Source organism: Aphidius gifuensis, linkage group LG4 (genome assembly GCF_014905175.1).
Source record: "Aphidius gifuensis isolate YNYX2018 linkage group LG4, ASM1490517v1, whole genome shotgun sequence".
Classification (NCBI taxonomy): domain Eukaryota; kingdom Metazoa; phylum Arthropoda; class Insecta; order Hymenoptera; family Braconidae; genus Aphidius; species Aphidius gifuensis.
In genome coordinates, this window is record NC_057791.1 from 6,584,650 (window position 1) to 6,605,205 (window position 20,556).

The 20,556-nt window shown below is 29.3% G+C and overlaps 4 protein-coding genes across 4 annotated transcripts; all 4 read left to right on the forward strand.

Moving 5' to 3' along the window:
* The first annotated feature begins 561 nt into the window (after positions 1–561).
* Positions 562–2,651, forward strand: LOC122853799 (sialin-like). The gene is made up of 7 exons (XM_044154219.1): positions 562–780; positions 867–1,058; positions 1,287–1,592; positions 1,668–1,791; positions 1,882–2,015; positions 2,130–2,396; positions 2,475–2,651. The coding sequence occupies exons 1-7, from the start codon at positions 562–564 to the stop codon at positions 2,649–2,651; spliced, it is 1,419 nt and encodes a 472-aa protein (XP_044010154.1).
* A 5,813-nt stretch (positions 2,652–8,464) lies between these two features.
* LOC122853800 (sialin-like) lies at positions 8,465–9,140 on the forward strand. Its single transcript, XM_044154220.1, has 2 exons — positions 8,465–8,683; positions 8,775–9,140. The coding sequence occupies exons 1-2, from the start codon at positions 8,465–8,467 to the stop codon at positions 9,138–9,140; spliced, it is 585 nt and encodes a 194-aa protein (XP_044010155.1).
* Positions 9,141–9,538: 398 nt separating this feature from the next.
* LOC122853801 (uncharacterized transporter slc-17.2-like) lies at positions 9,539–10,135 on the forward strand. Its single transcript, XM_044154221.1, has 3 exons — positions 9,539–9,643; positions 9,721–9,844; positions 9,933–10,135. Exons 1-3 carry the CDS (start codon positions 9,539–9,541, stop codon positions 10,133–10,135), a joined length of 432 nt encoding a protein of 143 aa, XP_044010156.1.
* On the forward strand, positions 9,933–11,107 carry LOC122854944 (vesicular glutamate transporter 1-like). Its single transcript, XM_044155981.1, has 2 exons — positions 9,933–10,662; positions 10,742–11,107. The coding sequence occupies exons 1-2, from the start codon at positions 10,444–10,446 to the stop codon at positions 10,916–10,918; spliced, it is 396 nt and encodes a 131-aa protein (XP_044011916.1). The 5' UTR covers positions 9,933–10,443; the 3' UTR covers positions 10,919–11,107.
* The last annotated feature ends 9,449 nt before the right edge of the window (positions 11,108–20,556 follow it).

Consider the following 20,556-nt stretch of genomic DNA (forward strand, 5'->3'; position numbering starts at 1 on the left):
ATTAAAACGAGAAATAATTTTATTTCATTAAAAATTAATGTTTATATTCAATATTCATTAGCAATTAATCACTGATGCGAAATGTAGATGTTTGTTAGTTTGTTTGTTTGTTGCGGTAAAGAATATTCATAACACCTTCACAAATTCAAAGTAATCAGCAATGTTAAGTGAATGTTGACAACGTTTAAGATGATTTATCTATAAATTCTATCGATAAAAAAATTAAAGATATAGGATGATATAAAATTAATCTCAGAAGCTTATTTAACTTGAGATTTTCAGTGTTGGTACACAATTGCTCTCCGACTATAGTTTAGTAAATAGTGTTTGACACGTGTCGATTTTCATTCAGTTTTTTGACGGGTTAATATTTTAATCTGAGGAGTATACTATATATAGAAGGCGCGAGAAAGTAGCGTACTTTTGCAGCCTAAAAACCATATAATACCTCGCTGCATATTGCAACGTACAAGTGCGTTATATTATAAAATTATATTTATTTAAATTTTGTTTGTAGAAAAAAAAAATTAATCATGCAATTATTTTGAGAAAATTTCCAGTATGGATAAAATCGAAACACCAAAGTTTGAAAAAGACTCGTATGTACTCAGAGACGAGGAAAATCAATTGAAAATACAAAAAGATGATGCTTGGTGGAAATTTTGGAAAAAACATCGTATAGTTATTGCAATATTAGCATTTTTTGGTTTTTTTACTTTGATGGTTTTACGAGTTAATCTTAGTATTGCAATAATTGCCATGACAACAAGTGACACTGATGTAATTTTTACGATATAAGTATATATAAATGTAAATTAAATTTTATGGAAAACTCAAAAATAATAATTATTAAAATAAAATTTTAGGAACAACCGGAATTTCAATGGGAACCAAGAACTCGAGGTTTTATATTGAGTTCTTTTTTTTATGGTTATATTTGTTGCCAGCTTTTGGGAGGCTGGTTGAGTTCAAAACTTGGTGGAAAAAAAGTATTTGGATATGGAATTGGTGTTGCAACTCTTTTGGCATTACTTACACCACCTTTGACACGTATAAGCGTATATTTACTGATTGCTCTGCGAGTTGTTCAAGGCGTTTTTGAGGTTATTATTATAATTATTACATATTATTATTATTACTATTGTTACGCAGAGTGATTGCCGAGGGCTCAGCGGTAATATTGAATTTGTCGCTGAAAAAATTATTATTATTATTACTATTATTATTGTTATTATTATTATTATTATTATTATTATTATTATTATTATTATTATTATTATTAAAAGGGGATCGCATCACCGGCCATAAGTTCCATTTGGGCCGGTTGGGCTCCTCCTCTGGAGCGAACGAGGCTCACAACTGTTGCTCACACTGGTAGTGCCATTGCTATGCTTGTTGGTTTACCAATATCTGGAATAGTTGCTGATCATTTTGGATGGGCATCTATGTTTTATGTTTCAAGTTCATTGGGAATTTTTTGGTTTGTCATGTGGATGTACTTTGTCTCAGATAGACCTGAAGACGATTCTCGAATATCACCATCTGAACTTGCTTATCTCAAGAAAACTCTCAATCCGAACAATGACAAAAAGGTTTAAAATTGTTTTTTATATATTTTTCTTGAAATTGACTTACTGTTTTAGATTGTTTTTTCTCTTTCAAAGCAGGTTGTTTCACATCCATGGAAAGAAATCCTCAAATCACCAGCTGTGTGGGCCATTTTTATTGTTCATTTCAGTGAAGCTTGGGGGCATAACACAATGGTTACACAGCTTCCATCATTAATGCGTGGTTTGTATATATATATTTTTAATTTAAAAAAATTGATTGGTGATTATTTTATACTTTACATAATTTTATTTTGTTTTTTTTTTCCGTTAGATGTTTTAGGTTATAAAATTCAAAAAACTGGAATTATCTCAGCACTCCCATATATTGCAACGACTGTTACAATGGTGATTTCAAGTTACCTTGCTGATTGTTTGGTTTCGAAAAAATATTTAACAACAACTCAGGTAGTCATAGAAATTATATTGCTTTTAAATTGTGTGTGTATATAATATAAGATCGAGGGGCACGGGCACCGCGTATAAAATGAAAAAATTATATCGTTTTTTGTTTTTATGTAGATGAGAAAACTTTTAACTTGTGGTGCATCTTTATTACAAGCAATTTTTATGACAGCGGCAGGTTACTTTTGCGCAGACCCAACTATATTAATGGTTTGCATTTTTATATCATATTCTGCATATGGATTTGCTGTCTCTGGATTTCTCGTTAATTACCTGGATATTGCACCTCAACATGCTAGTGTTTTAATGGGTTTGGGTAACACAATTGCAACAATTTCTGGAATAATTAGTCCAAATCTTACTGGTTATATTGTTAAGAACAAGGTCAATAACTTAAATAATTTTTCTATGATATATTTATACCCATAGCACAGTAAATACTAATGTTTTTCCCGATTTCAGTCTGCTGATGAATGGAAGATTGTACTTATGATCGTAGGAATAATCTATCTAATTGGAGCATTGATTTATGGAACATTTGCATCTGGTAAAAGACAAAAATGGGCAATTGTTCTCAATGAACAAGAGTCACGTCGTAAATTTATACAAACTCAAGATACAGACGACAATGCAGATTAAATAATTAATGTTAAAAATATTTTTTCGAATAAATTTTCATTATAACCAAATCCAGTTCATCAACTTCACTCAACTCATTTAACTCATCAAACATATACACGGAGAGAAATCCGCAGCAAATAATGCTGTAGAGTATCAAACAAATTTTACTGTAGTCTACTGGAAATTGAGAAGTTGCGTGGGGAGGCCACCAGGATCGACTAGAATTTCCTACTACACTTTACTTTAATTTAATCAAAACAAAAAAACGTCACAAAAAATTAAATAAAACCTTATTATTTAAACATCAGAATAAAAATGTAACGTGTTTATTAATTTTAAAAAAATAAACCATTTTATAATTTTCATGTGTTTCACCGTATTTTAATTTAAATTCATGAATAAAATAAAAACAATAAACTTTTTTAGAAGAGGTTAGGAACACACTTGATTTCCAATAAATATTCGTGTCATCTGGCGGGAAAACCTGCTGTACACTACAGTAATTTCTGGCATAAAGTATACCATTAACTCGAGACTTCCAAAAATTCTGGTAGACTACAGTAAAAAATTTAGATGAAATATAATAATAATCATTATAATAAGTGGGAAGTAGTCGCTTTAATGACGTCAGCTATGATTTTTACGATACCACTACAGTAATATTTGCTGCGGATTTCTCTCCGTGTATAGTCCAATTATCAAAAGAATAACTGTAATGCCGGTTCTTCGTTGTGTGAATGGTTGCCTCTCGGGTCCCTAACTTGATATTGTTTCTCTCTCTCTCTTTATTTTAATTAATAAAATAAATTTATTATTCTGATTTTCGTCGAATTTTATAATATTCTGGTTGGCAACAGTTGCAGTGGGGTCAAACATTTTATCTCTTTTTGTTAATAACTAGCTCATACCCGCGCATGATATAGCTAAATAGAGGCAGGGGCGCATAAGGGGTTTCTGGAAGCCTGGGTTTTCTGAATTTTCGAAAATTTTAGATTTCATGATTTTCAATATGTACATTGGGGTAGCCCTGGTAGAAAGTCGGGCCAATAAGTCCGGCAAACGTCGGGCCGACGGAATTTTTCTACCAGGGAGGTTTAGACTTGGACGCGGTTTTCTGGGAATTTTTAAAGATATAATTTTTTTTTTTTCGTCAGATCAAGGGCGAATTATATAAAAATAATTACTGAAGGTGGTTAAGGAATAAATGAAGATAATGTAGGATTTTTTTTATAATTTTTTACGCGATCGATCAGGGGTAGATTGGGATAGGTTTAGACTTGAACGCGGTTTTTACGTGAATGTTCAAAGATATAATTTTTTTTTTATCGGATAAAGGGCCGATTATATAAAAGTATTTATAGGAGGTGGTTAAGGGATAAACAAAAATGGTGTTGAATTTTTTTTCAAAATTTTTTACGCGATCGGTCAGTGGTAGGTTGGGGTAGGTGTAGACCTGAACGTGGTTTTTCTGGGAATTTTTAAAGATATAATTTTTTTTTCGTCAGATCAAAGGCCGATTATATCGAAATATTTACAGGAGGTGGTTCAGAAATAAATAAAGATAATGTTTGATTTTTTTTATAATTTTCTACGCGATCGGTCAAGGGTAGATTGAGGTAGGTTTAAACATAAAATCGATTTTACTAGGAATTTTTTGAGAAATAATTTTTCTTTAATCACACGGAGAAAAATTTACATTTTTTTTTAATATAATACCATAGCAATTTTTGCGTTGTGTTACAGTAAGCTGGAACCATAAGAGCATCATATTAAATTTTGAGACAGGCCATAGCAATTTTCATTGAAAAACGCCACTTACTGGCCATTACGACCTTTCAGGATGTACCATAGTAATTTTTGCGATGGGCAAACGCAAAATTTATTATGTTTATAAACGCTCGTAAAAAAATATTGTAAAAACATTTCAAGCTTTCAGGATTTGAACCCCATATCAGTGGATACAAATCCTACGAGTTATCCTTTTTTGCTGCGCCACAACAACGTATCTGTAAGGAAATATTATTTGTTTACATTAACAATTTGAAAATAAGCAAAGTCACGCCTGCGCAGTCGACTAAAAAGTGGGGGCAGTTGACACTTGAGTCCTTCATCAATTTTATATGGCCCATTGTAATTTTAAATATGTTGCTTTGTATTTGTTAGTGACACCTACAGGAAATCCAAGAAAGTTATTAAAATTACTATGGTACATTGTAAATTTTCAGAGGATCATTTTTTAATCTTGTCCATAACAACAGTAAAATTTAGAAATAAACAAAGCAAAAAAAGAAAAAAAAAATATTTTTGCTATGGTGCAATGTACTTTTTAGACTGATTATTTTTAAATTTTAAATTTGGTTTCTGTAAAAATTTCTTTATGCGTTGTAATTTTTTCTTATCAGAATAGCAAAAAACATGACAAAATCGCTATGGTACATTTTAATTTTTCAAGACTACAATTGTTTTTTTTCGTTGAAATGACAGTAAATTTTTTAATAATCATAATATGGTTCTATGGTAATGTGGCACCATAGTAATATTGAGTGAAAATTTTTCTCCGTGCAGATAAAGGGCCGATTATATAAAAATAATTACAGGAGGTTGTTCAGGAATAAACAAAGATATTCTGGAATTTTTTTTTATAGTTTTCTACGTGATTGGTCAGGGGTAGATTGGGGTAGAATTAGAAATAAACTTGGTTTTACTGGGAATTTTAGAGGAAATAATTTTTTACAAGTTAGATAAAGGGACGCTTATATAAAAATAATTAAGGGACGTGGTTAAAGGATAAATAAAGATAATGTTGGAATTTTTTCATAATTTACAAAATAATAAATCACTATATGTCAGCTAACTTCACAATAAAAAAAAAAAATATTAACAAAATAAAAACCTTTCAGTGTGAAATTAGCTGAAATGAAGTGATTTTTTTAAATAGGATAAAATAAACATATTATCCTGTTTTTTCATCTTTTTTTTAAATGCGTGAACCAACCATGCATGAGTCCTAGAAAAAATTTCGAGGATACTTAATAGAAGCGTCTTAATTTGTACTGTAATTGTTTTAATTTGTATCTCAAAATTGAAAGGTGGAAAAAGGGTTGAAAATCCACTTATTTTTAAATGACTTGGGAGGGAGGGGGAATAACTACAAACGCAGAATAATTTGTAATAAATTGTACCACGAAGCTTGAAATTTGTACCTGAAAAATAACAACAAAAAAAAAATTATTTACTCCAAAATGTTAATTAACAGCATTTCTGCTTTAATAGTCAACATATTTCGATATTTTTTTTTCCAAAATAAAGAGTAAGTTGTGCTTTAATTTGTACTATTAAATTTAAAAAAAAAAAAATTATTTAAAAATATTTATTTTTGGAAGCAGTATAGAAACATTTTGGAGTAAATATTTTTTCTTTGTTATTTTTCAGGTACAAATTTCGGGCTTGGTGGTACAAATTAGTACAAATTATTTTGCGTTTGTATTAATTTTTTTTTCTCCCTAAGTCATCTAAAAAAAAGCAGATTTTTAACCCTTTCTCCACCCTTCAATTTTGAGATAAAAATTAAAACAATTACGGTACAAAATAGTACCAATTAAGACGCTTCTAATGAGTATCCTAGAAAATTTTTCCAGGACTTATGCAGGCTAGGTTCACGCACTCCTGTTTTTTTTTCTTTTTTTTTTTTTTTTTCAAAGTTCAAGAGGCTGGGATACGCGCCGTAGTCGCGTCATGTTGGCTAGTTCAACTAAATATTCCATAGGAAATATCACATAAAATTGAACAACATAATAGCGATCATTGTCATAATAGTAACAATGATGGAGAATATTGTAGAATAATAGTTTATCAGTTTTCAATCTAAAAAAATATAATATTATGAGCATAAATCAATTAATATTATGCTGATTGCTTAATTCTTTTATTTAATTGTTATAGTACTTTACAATAAAATATTTTACGTGACACGTAAGCTCCAAAAGAAATCCAAAAACATTTAAAGTTTGATCTAACTAATTCAAAAAAAGTTCAATTGTTGTGACCGCAAGTGTATTGAGTTTTGATTCACGATATTATAAATTGTATATAATATTTCAATGAATTTAATTCAATTTCTTTTTAATGATGAATGTTATCAAGAATAATTTGATACATAACAAAATATTAATTTTGTCTTTTTTTTATTTTTGATGATCCCCAAGTAACACGGTTATTTTCTATCTTTCTATTTTTATATTTTAAGTATATGATAAATAAATTTAAAAAAAAAAGACAATGAAAAATAAGCCGTCTTTGTAGCAATAATTTTCCCACTATTTTAAATATTAATTTAATTTTTTTTTTATTGAAACCCATGTATTTTAAATCGGTTAAATTGCTACCTTATATTTTTTGAATAATGAATTTGATTAACAATATTTTGATATACACGATATTAACTATTTAGTCTGTTTTTTTTTTTTATAATAAAGTAAAGTCAATCTATGACTTGCCATTCACCGGCCAAGTGTCGGTTATTCTTCGAGTCACCAAGACTAATTATTATTTTTTTTTTATTCTTTCGACATATATACCTATGTGTATGTATAAATATGTGTATAGAGAGCCACTGTTATGTTATTTAATATTAAAAAAAAATTAGTTTGTTAAATAATCTAAAACTGCTCATTACTTTATCCATATATGATATTTAATCAACGAAAACTTCAAGAAAAAAAGTCAAAAGTACTTATTTTTCGATAGTATTTGTATCTATACAATTTTCAATTTGCTGTTATTGAATTCAATTAATGCTTTGATCCATTGTACTCAAACTCTTTTGTTTTGAAACATACAATTAGATACGAAGGTAAAAAAAAAAAAAAAAAGGAACTCATCGGGTTATTAAAAAAAACAATCTTGAATATATTACCTAATAGATTTTTTATTTTAGCATATTATTATAAGGCTTCTTTTTATTCAGTCACATTCAAATTAATAAACAATAGATTAAACATTTTGCCATTCTAATTTTTTCTACTGCATCATAGCATCTCGAGGTTGTTAATCCGGTTCTCGTTTATTTTCATACGTTACCAAGAAACTTTACAAATCTATACATATATATTATTTATTAATGGAAATTTCACTTTAGTGAATATAATATTCAAACGGGAAATAATTTTATTTCATTAAAAATCAATGTTTATATTCAATATTCATTAGCAATTAATCACTGATGCTAAATGCAGATGTTTGTTAGTTTGTTTGTTGGTATGGTACGGAATATTAATGACACCTTCACAAATTCAAGTTTATCTGCAATTCTAAGTAAATATTGACGCCGTTTGATATGATGCATCTATAAATTCTGTCGATAAAAAAATAAAAAGTATAAAAGAATATAAAATTAATCTCAGTAGTTTATTTAACTTGAGAGATTTTCAGTTTTAGTACTATACATAATTGTTCTCCGACAGCGTTTTATTATATAGTGTTTGACACGTGTCGATTTTCATTCCGTTTTTTGACAAGTTAATGTTTCAAACTTCAGTCATTTGGAGATGGATTTTTTATTCTTTATGAAAGAAGCAGTTTAATACAATTTATCAGTTAGTTAACTCATGTTTTTAAAAAACTAAAGTCAAGCGAATATATCCGGGAAGTAGAAGGCACGAAAAAGTAGTATCTCATGTATTCGTTCTCATTTTTGCAGTTAGCGTAAAAACCATATAGTATCACTGCATATTGCAACGTACAAGTGAGTTTAATTATTAAAATTATATTATTTCAAATTTTAGTTGTAGAAAAAAAAAAAATTGAGCAATTATTCTTCGAAAATTTCCAGTATGGACAAAATCGAGTCACCAAAGTTTGAAAAAGACTCGCATGTACTCAGAGACGAGGAAAATCAATTGAAAATACAAAAAGATGATGCTTGGTGGAAATTTTGGAAAAAGCATCGTATAATTATTGCGATATTAGCATTTTTTGGTTTTTTTACTTTAATGGTTTTACGAGTTAATCTTAGTATTGCAATAATTGCCATGACAACAAGTGACACTGATGTAAGTTTGATAAATTGAGTATACAATGTATAAATGTGAATTAAATTTCAAGGAAAAATATAAAAATAATATATATTAAAATCAATTTTAGGAACAACCAGAATTTCAATGGGATTCAAGAACTCGAGGTTTTATATTGAGTTCTTTTTTTTATGGTTATATTTGTTTCCAACTTTTGGGAGGCTGGTTGAGTTCAAGAATTGGTGGAAAACGAGTTTTTGGATATGGAATTGGTGTTGCCACTCTTTTGGCGTTACTAACACCACCTTTGACACGTATAAGCGTATATTTACTGATTGCTCTGCGAATTGTTCAAGGCACTTTCGAGGTTAATATTATTATTATTACTATTGTACGCAGAGTGATTGCCGAGGGCTTAGCCGTAGTATTGAATTTGTTGCTGAAAAAAAAAAATGGTCATAAGTTTTTAACAAATCAACGTAAAAACTTTATATAAAGCTCAAAAAAAAGAATCTTCAAAAAGTCTAGATCTCTCAATAATAACAATGACAATAAAATTTGTAAAAAAAATGATACTTTCTACAAAATGATGCTTTTTAAACAAATACCGTTTAAACTATGTTCACAGGACCCAACACCTTATAATAATTATTGTTATTGATAAATAATTACTTTATTCATTTATATTAAAAGGGAATTGCAATACCCGCCATGAGTTCTATTTGGGCGAACTGGGCTCCTCCTTTGGAGCGAACGCGGCTCGCAACTGCTGCTCACACAGGTACTACCGTTGCTGTGCTTGTCGGTTTACCATTATCTGGAATAATTGCGGATCATTTTGGATGGGCATCTTTATTTTATATTTCAAGTTCATTGGGAATTTTTTGGTTCGCCATGTGGATGTACTTTGTCTCAGATAGACCTGAAGACGATCCTCGAATATCACCATCTGAACTTGCCTATCTTAAGAAAACTCTCGAGCCGAACAATGACAAAAAGGTTCAGAATAATTTTTTTTTATATATTTTTCTGGAAATTGACTTACTGTTTTAAATTATTTTTTCTCCTTTAAGCAGATTGTATCACATCCATGGAAAGAAATCCTCAAATCACCAGCAGTGTGGGCCATTTTTGCTATTTATTTTAGTGAAGTCTGGGGACATAACACAATGGTTACACAGCTTCCATCATTAATGCGTGGTTTGTATATATATATATTTAATTTAAAAAGTTTGATAGTTCATTATTTTATACCTTCTATAATTTTATCTGGTTTTTTTCATGTTAGATGTTTTAGGTTCTAAAATTCAAAAAACTGGATTCATCTCAGCACTTCCATATATTGCAACGACTGTTACAATGGTGATTTCAAGTTACCTTGCTGATTTTTTGCTTTCAAAAAAATATTTAACAACAACTCAGGTAGTCATAAAAAATATATTGCTCTTAAATTGTGTGTGTATATTACATATGAAATCAAGGGGCTATTAATCGTAATGTTGGATGATAATATGACTAACAAATGGCAGTTGTCTTTTGTTTTTTTATTTATGATTTTCCGTGTCTGCCGCATCATTTGGCAGTCAGAAATATTTTGTAGAGATTATGAAAATTTTCCTGAATCCTGACTGCCCTATGACTGCCAACAATTTTGCAGTTTACTACCACTCTCCGTGACACCATGATTGCCACAATCAATAGCCTAGCGAATGGAATGAAAAAATGTTATCTTTTTTTGTTTTTTGATGTAGGTGAGAAAACTTTTAACTTGTGGTGCATCTTTATTACAAGCAATTTTTATGGCAGCAGCAGGTTACTTTTGCGCAGACCCAACTATATTAATGGTTTGCATTATTATATCATATTCTGCCGGTGGATTTGCTGTTTCTGGATTTCTCGTTAATTGTTTAGATATTGCACCTCAACATGCCAGTGTTTTAATGGGTATGGGTAACACAATCGGAACAATTTCTGGAGTCATCAGTCCAAGTCTTACTGGTTATATTGTTAAAAGCAAGGTCAATAACTTTAATAATTTTTCTATGATATATTTATACCCATAGCACAGTGAATACTAATTTTTTTTCTCGATTTCAGTCTGCTGATGAATGGAAAATTGTACTTATGATTGTAGGAATTATCCATTTAATGGGAGCATTGATTTATGGAACATTTGCATCTGGTGAAAGGCAAAAATGGGCAATTGATCTCAATAAACAAGAGTCACGTCGTAAATTTTTACAAACTCAAGATACAGACGACAATGCAGATTGAATTATTAATTTTAAATATACTTTTTCAAATAAAATTGTTATAATAACTGAATCCAATTTATCAACTTCATTCAACTCATCTGGCTTATCAATTGAATATTCAATAGGAAATATGACATGAAACTGATTCACATAATCTAATTCATATAATTATAATATTATGATAATATAATAAATGAGAATATTGTAGGATAGTAGTATATTATTTTTTGTTATACATTTGGTATAGAAATATAAAAGTTGGCTTGCTCTGTGATCGACTTACACACCTCCTATCATGAAATCGGGGAAGTTCGTCTGTTTATTTGCATGTGTGCATGTTTACATCAAGTATTTTAAACACGTTTTAACTTGATCAAACAGCTATTAGTCCAGGAAATAAAGGTCGGAATCTACTATTTTTTTTTTTGATTTTGAAAAAAATATGATAGGTGTCGGAAATTATAGGGGAATTGAATTTTTTTTTGAATTTTTCGCGTCGCGTATCGGTTTTGGGGGGAAAAGGGTGGCTCAAATCGCAAAAATGATAGACGTCAAAAAAAAGCTGCCGATCTAAAAAAAAAGTTGGAAAAAAGTTAAAGGTATGGTGGAAAAAAGTTGGAGTGAATTGCTCTGCCATTTCTCCAACCATTGGTCATTTGCATAAAAAACCGGAGAAAGTCGGAGAACTATTTCTATCAGAGTAGAGGTGTATTAATCATTCTAGAAGGCGACGCCTAAGTACTGCGTATTCGTCATCGAAAACAGGAAAAACATAAGATAGCAAGTTCACAGATCTAATATATACATGCGTTTTAATAAAAAAAAATATTAATATCAATATTAAAATTATTCGGGCAGTGATATGGTACGATCTTTTTTATAAAACTTGCATGTATATTTATTCATTTATGTATTATTTATTTATATTTTGTATAATCCTATAAAAAATGACAAAACCTACTTTCCAACCTTCCAAGGGAATTTTTGTAAGAACTAAGTCATTTTTAGAGCCATGACAAAACTACGTCTTAAAAAGAGTCAACACAATTCGGTACAGGCCGACTGGCAAGAGTTAATTATGACGGAGAAGCATAGCTCTCACTCACTCACTCTGGTGGGCTCTTATGAAAAAAAATGTGGAAGAGGCAGCTTCCCCATCATAAACTCTTGCCAGTTGGCTTTTAGCAGATTGAGTGTTCCAAATGACGTCACAAAACGACTACAGTGAAAATTATCACTGCAGTTGTTTTAAGGCGTTATTTTGACGACTCATTGATTGAATAGAAATTATTCAATAAACAAACATTATTTAATGAAATTATAAATTTATTTCAAATATTAATAAACAAAAGCACAACCAATGTTTCATATTACATCTATTACAATATATCAATGATTAAATTTTATATAGTTTATCAGCTTATATTATTTAAAAAAATTTTATAATCCTTGTTTGATTATTTATTCCTTATATAAAAAGGACAAACATCATCGGTCTTCCAGACATTTGATTGGTCATGGTTTTTTTTCACTTACTCTAATATGTCCTTAGCTTACATGTTATCTTTTTTAATTTTATTTATTACAAGCTAGCCTGGAATTGATTTACAAAAATTATTAGAAAATAAATCAGCTGTCGGCAGAGGAAAATCTCAAAAAATACAACTGTCCTCGACACACACAAAATCATTTAAATAATACACTGAAAAAAATTTTTTCTATTTTTGAGACAAAAAGTTCTTAATAATAGAAGTTTTCTTCTTGCAAAAAAATGGATTTGGATTAAGAAAAAGTTGATTTGGATTGAGACAAAGACTTCTTAATCCAAATCATAAAAAACTTCTTGAATCATGAAAAAAACGTCTTGGTTCAAAACAAATTGTTCATGTTTTTAGAAGTATACTTCTTGGATTATGAACAAATGCGTCTTGGACCGAGACAAACTGTTCATGTTTTTAGAAGTATACTTCTTGGATTATGGATAAATGTGTCTTGGATCGAGACGAACTGTTCATGTTTTGTGTATGCTTCTTGGATTATGGATAAATGTGTCTTGGACCGAGACAAACTGTTCATGTTTTTAGAAGTATGCTTCTTGGATTATGAACAAAAGTGTCTCGGTTCAAGACATATTGTTCATGTTTTTAGAAGTATTCCCGAGTGGAAAAATGTTCAGGATGCCCTATTTGACCTCAAACCCTGATCAGAAACGGATCAGGATTCCTTATTCAGGAAACCTGACTCATTCCTGACCCGAACCTGGTCAGGACACCTTACGATTTCCTTAAGTCAGGTAACCTTATTCAATCCTGTTCAGGAAAGGAACAGGAAACCTTGACGTATCCTGAATAAGGTTTCCTGAACAGATTCTGACCAGGATATTATCAGGAAAAATTTATCAAATAATTTCATTTTTTTTATTCAGTTTTCCTGTTCAGGAAAGGAACAGGAAACCTGAACATATCCTGAATAAGGTTTCCTGAACAGATTCTGACCAGGATACTATCAGGAAAAATTTATCAAATAATTTAATTTTTTTTATTCAGTTTTCCTGTTCAGGAAAGGAACAGGAAACCTGAACATATCCTGAATAAGGTTTCCTGAACAGATTCTGACCAGGATACTATCAGGAAAAATTTATCAAATAATTTAATTTTTTTTATTCAGTTTTCCTGTTCAGGAAAGGAACAGGAACCCTTGACGTATCCTGAATAAGGTTTCCTGAACAGATTCTGGCCAGGATACTATCAGGAAAAATTTATCAAATAATTTAATTTTTTTTATTCAGTTTTCCTGTTCAGGAAAGGAACAGGAAACCTGAACATATCCTGAATAAGGTTTCCTGAACAGATTCTGACCAGGATACTATCAGGAAAAATTTATCAAATAATTTAATTTTTTTTATTCAGTTTTCCTGTTCAGGAAAGGAACAGGAACCCTTGACGTATCCTGAATAAGGTTTCCTGAACAGATTCTGACCAGGATATTATCAGGAAAAATTTATCAAATAATTTAATTTTTTTTATTCAGTTTTCCTGTTCAGGAAAGGAACAGGAAACCTGAACATATCCTGAATAAGGTTTCCTGAACAGATTCTGACCAGGATACTATCAGGAAAAATTTATCAAATAATTTAATTTTTTTTATTCAGTTTTCCTGTTCAGGAAAGGAACAGGAACCCTTGACGTATCCTGAATAAGGTTTCCTGAACAGATTCTGACCAGGATATTATCAGGAAAAATTTATCAAATAATTTAATTTTTTTTATTCAGTTTTCCTGTTCAGGAAAGGAACAGGAAACCTGAACATATCCTGAATAAGGTTTCCTGAACAGATTCTGACCAGGATACTATCAGGAAAAATTTATCAAATAATTTAATTTTTTTTATTCAGTTTTCCTGTTCAGGAAAGGATCAGGAAACCTGAACGTATCCCAAATAAGGTTTCCTGAACAGATTCTGACCAGGATATTATCAGGAAAAATTTATCAAATAAATTAATTTTTTTTATTCAGTTTTTCTGTTCAGGAAAGGAACAGGAAACCTGAACGTATCCTGAATAAGGTTTCCTGAACAGATTCTGACCAGAATATTATCAGAAAAAATATTTTTTGGATTTAATTTTAATTTTAATTCTAAAACAAAATGACAAGGGACAATTTAACAAATTGTCGTATTTTATTTTAACGTTAAATTTACTTACGTCGCAAATTCTAATTTAAGTTTTTTTTAGTTGATGTAATTTATGAAAGCAAAAAATCACATCCGATCATCGATAGACAGCATGGCCGCGCGTGTTAAGGCCCGTAGTTGTAATCTGAACGATCCGAGTTCGCGTCCCGCTAGTGGTTAGGTAATTTAAGTTATGTTAGGTATATAAAATCTTATCATTCAACCTGTTTCATCATTAACATTGCTATAGTAAATTAGTTAGCCGATTTACAAATTATCAAATAATAAAAATTAATTTTTTTTTAGAATTACTTGATCCGTTTCAGATCAGGAATCCTGTTCCATTCCTGATCAGGTATCCTGGTCAGGTTTCCTGATCCGATTCTGATCAGAATCCTAAAAAAGAGCGTTACATTCTGATCCGTTCCTGAACAGGATTCCTGGTCCTGTTCTAGTCAGAATCCTGATCCATTCCTGTTCAGGTATCCTGGTTTAACCCTACAATCTGGCCAGGTTTCCTGATCCGGTTCTGATCAGAATCCCAAAAAGAGCGTTACATTCTGATCCGTTCCTGAACAGGCTTCCTGATCCGGTTCTGATTTGAAATCAGGTTCCTGATCCGGTTCTGATCAGAACCCAACTAAATTTCACCGTTCTTCTGAATATGAACGATATGTTCAATATTGTTTTATTTATGAACATTTATTCTCAATAGATTGGTAAAAATAAAATTTTTCATTCAAAGTGTAATTCTGTTTTTTTGCAATTTTTATTTTGTTAATTTTTCCTACAATTTCGTGACATTAAACTCAGCCTAGTTTCAAAGTAATCATGGCGCGATATGGAAACGGAAGTTGTATTATTTAGTGACAAGATTTTTAAATTTATTACATGAACAAATGAACTAAAACTACCACGTATCAATTTGTAACTTTAGTGTACTATTATATTATTTTATGTTTTCTAAATTTATTAAACATTTAGATAACATTTTATCATTATTATTATTTAAGAATATAAACAATTTAAATGCTAGTATTTTGAGTCGATTCAATATTGACACATTTTGTATTTTAGTAAATCAAATTTAACATTTATTTGATTTAATTTATTTTTAGAATGTACTGATATAAAACTTAAAAAAAAAAATAATACATTTTTTTTCAATTTTCGATTATAATTTAGTTTTTCTTTACAGTCAGTAAATCTTAAATCTTTCAATAATTCTAACTATCATATTATTGTTGTTTATATTCTTAAATAATAATAATGATAAAATGTTATTATATGTTTAACAATTATTTGGAAAACATAAAATGTTTCGATATAACAAAAGAATGATATTATAGTAATTTGATAATTAATTATAAAAAAATATATATATACGTGTAGTTTCAGTTCATTTGTATAATAAATTTAAAAAAATATCTTGTCACTAAAGTAATACAATAACTTTCCGTTTCCATATCGCGCCCGTGGTTGCGAGCTAAGCACAGGTTTAGTTTAGATGGGTTTTACGGTCAAAGGTTCGGGTCCCCGGTTAGGAAAAAAAAAAAATAAAATTGTAGGAAAAAAAATTATAAAATAAAAATTGCAGGAAAAAAAAAATTACAAATTACAAGTTTGTAATTGAAAAATTTTTTTACAATCCTATTGAGAATAAATGTTCATAAATAAAACAATATTGCCTTGAACTGAGACATATCGATTCATAATTAAGAAGAATACTTAAAAACATGAACATATGTCTTGAACCGAGACACTTTTGTTCATAATCCAAGAAGCATACTTCTAAAAACATGAACAGTTTGTCTCGGTCCAAGACACATTTATCCATAATCCAAGAAGTATACTTCTAAAAACATGAACATTTTGTCTCGGTCCAAGACACATTTATCCATAATCCAAGAAGTATACTTCTAAAAACATGAACAATTTGCCTTGGACCGAGACACTTTTGTTCATAATCCAAGAAGTATACTTCTAAAAACATGAACAATTTGTTTTGATCCAAGACGTTTTTTTCATGATTCAAGAAGTTTTTTATGATTTGGATTAAGAAGTCTTTGTCTCAATCCAAATCAACTTTTTCTTAATCCAAATCCATTTTTTTGCAAGAAGAAAACTTCTATCTGACAGAAGTTTTTTTTTTCAGTGTATTATTGATAATTATTTATCTTCATGATTAAAAAGGTTAGATGAATAATTTTTTTTGTTTATTTTTGTGTAAAATAAAAAAAAACTACGTAGTCATTCAAAAAAAACTATTCGTAAAAGTCGATTATTATATACCTGAAATATAATAAATATATAGATTAGAAATTATTAATACAGGCGCGCGTATCGCGCCAATGTGCTCGTATACACAAAGTCGAGACAAATTAAAGAAAAATTGAAAAAAAATTAAAGACAATAAAAAAATTTCCCAGTGACAGAACAGATTAAAAAAAACGTAGTCAGACTTAAGGTCGGAGTTAGAGCTGGTGCAAGTATAGATATTGTTTAATTTCAAAATTCAAGTGTTTATCTATTTAATTGTGTTATTATTGAATTAAAAGAATTCATTTACACATATTTAGGTCAATCTTAGAATCCATATTTAAAAAAAAACGTAGAGTCGGAGTCAGTGCAAGTAGATATATGAATATATCTATATTTTCTAAATAAAAGTTCAAAAAGTTATTCGTTCTTAACTTGTTCAATTTATCTCTAATTCGCCTCTAATTTTTCTTCAATTCTTCCTCAATTTGTCTCTGAAAATTGAAAAATCTCTATCCGTTCCACAAACGAGATTTAGAAGAGATCTCTATGAGGTCTCAAAAAGACTCAATTTTTTACCCGGGAAAAGATCACTTGAATTACTTTCAATTGCATTGTAAAGCAACAAATCAATGCATATGGTCCATCATTTAATTTCAATTGATGGATAAATAATCTTAATTATATTAACTAATCATTTTTACGTTTTTTAGGGTGATTATAATTTTTATATGATATTTTATTAGTTTATGTGTCTACTTTTAAAATGTCTTTCTGAATTTTAGAGAGAAAAATAACTAAAGTATACATATGTATAATCTTGTAAACTAGTAAATTTAGCTTTAGTTATTTTTTTCTGTAAAATTTTTTTCTCTGACAGAATCTGCAAATTGTTGAAAGTGGAAAATCTGTCTATCAGAGTCTGGCAGTCAGCTTTTCATCTTTCAATAGCCTGACAGAATCATTGTAGAATTCATCAAAAAAAAAGAAAACAGCAAAGAAAGTTTTACTTTTCTGTGCTTATAATAACATACACTTTTTTTTCTCTGTATGGTCAAAGAAACTGTCATCCCGAGATAAAAAACGTATAGTCGTTTTGTAGGCGTTTGAGTCATTTTGAAGTGTTATTCTGGCAGTGAATACGACTTTAGATACGACTCGGTCATTGAAATAACGCCTTTAAACGACTTTATAATTTTCCAAAATTTTTGTCTCAGGATCGTTTGTAAGTTTTGGAATACGGAGAAAATCAGAGTACACGGAGAGAAGCAGAGTAATGGAGAGAGAGTCAGTCAAAAATCGGAGGAAAACAGAAATAACAGAGAACCATGTATAAAGGTTTTAGATTTTAAGACTGGTAAAATAAGTTACGCTTTGAAAAAGACAAGTTGCAATTTAAAGGTGGAAAATTTAATACAAAAGTATTAACATTATATCGTGAACTAGTATATATACTACTGGTAGATTACTGGTATGCTCTGCTAGCAGATTTACCAGTAGTTTCCATGTAGAATTCGCATTCAGTTTCTGATAGATTCCCACTAATACTACTAATAACTTCAGTAGATATTTCTGGTATGTGGTCATCCAGTAAATCTAGTACTTATCCAGTTAAATTCATTGTTTACTGATCCAAAGTACATGCTATACTAATAATATACCAGTACATAATTTTTTAATTAAAGTGTAAATCCTATTGGTAAATACCAGTAGAGTACTGGTACACTTTGAAGAAAATATATCGACAGAGTCAACAAAACGGATCATCGTTCAGGTAGAAATTTTCGAAAGCCTACTTTATCTGTCGGACGTTTGACGAGTTTCAAACGTTAAATATCAGGTGGCGATTTAAAATCAGGAAAAAAAAATACATTTAAATTTTAATTCAAGTAAATATATGAACGAATAATAATAATACATAAATAGACATATATTTCAAGAAGAGTCAATCATTTATTATTTGCATAAGAATTATGCTATACACAAACGAGTCTTCAACAATACTGTGTACAATTGTTGAAATTGTACTTTTAAGTTATTGGAACTATTATAAATTTCTATGTAATTTCAGCAACAAAATTTAAGCTGCAGTTATTTAGAAGCATATTGTGAACATAACATTGTACCACATTGTAGAATGACAATATAATCCTGTAAATTAAAAAAGTTATGAAAATAATTCATCCAGCTTTGACAGCTGGATAATCTGTTAATTAATAATCTTTTCAATCGATTATTCATTAATAAATAGTTAACTTATAAATATTTTAACAATAATCAAAGAAATAATACTTTTTCTGGATAAGATTCAAATCCACAATTTATTTTTAAAACTCAACGACTCACAAATCCGACGCGCTGTTCAAAGATCCTATGTTCCACAAATCAATACAATTCATAAAATATTTTTCTTCTGTTTTAATTATAATAATTAAGTTTCAACTTGATATAAGATTAAATATTATTGATTATTGATATTTAAATTTATCGGCATCAACTTGTGATAGTTTCATTTTCAGAAGAAAGGCAAGCTAAATTTATCTTCCCTTTTTATTAATTTGTAAAATAAAACTATTGAAAGTTGAAAGCTTCAACACTGCATAAATAATAATTATTATTATTAAATATACATATTACTGTCAAGTTATTTTTATTTCATTTTTATAGAATATTAATAGTGAAAAATTTGTTTGGTCAAAATTTTATTTAGGGTCTTTTGATGATAAAGAAAAAAAAACTTTTACTGATAGGAACACTTTAATCGTAGCCTATAAATTAATGCTAGAGAATGATTTTTATAAGAAAACGTTTAAAATTCCTTGAGTCCGAATAATCTCATCATAGCAAAAAAAAAAAAAATAATATTGTCTATTCACATCAATAAAGTACCTATGTATATACTAAGTTATTTAGATGTACAAAATCATCTGGCAATATTATCAATACAATACATGAGTGTGATTTAACATTGCAATGAAAAAATTTTACCATACAATCGTAATTGCACCGTAAAAATATCTTGAAAAATTGCCAACATTTGTAACACGATTCATACTTCATTTGATCCAATAATATACTTCGTGTCACTGGCTAAAATAATACCAAAACTTTATAGCTCAACAGATTTAATTAAATGAAACAACTTATTAATATAATTATAATAAAGCTAAATTAAACACTCAAACGGATATGAAATATTCGTCACATATTTGACGTGTAAAAACTAAAACAGGGAAGAGGAAACTAGATCTCACGCAATGTGTATGCAATGTGTAAACCCATGCTGTCGACATCCGTAACGCATTAGTAAGATCGGTCACGAAAATAGCTAAAGAAAAAAAAAATAAAAATAAATCCAGATGGAAAGAAAAAAAAAATAAAAATAAGAAAAAGCCATCATTATATATATGTTCACTTATTTTTCTTTGAGACATATTTTTTTAATCCATATATTTATCTAAAAATTCACTGTTTTATTTTCAGCTATAGAATGATTGATTTGGAATTTTAAAGCGTCGACATCATACTTTAAATAAGAAATAATCATTTGTCGAAAAAATTTTAGAATCGACAAACTCATGTCAGAATATATAATAAAAAAATAAAAAAAAAATGAAATAAATAAAATAAGGTAATGTTCTGAACATACATCAAGAAAATGGCACTTTAACACTACCCCAAGAGTCAATATGATGGTAGGAACCTGTTTGTAACAGCCACTTTATCG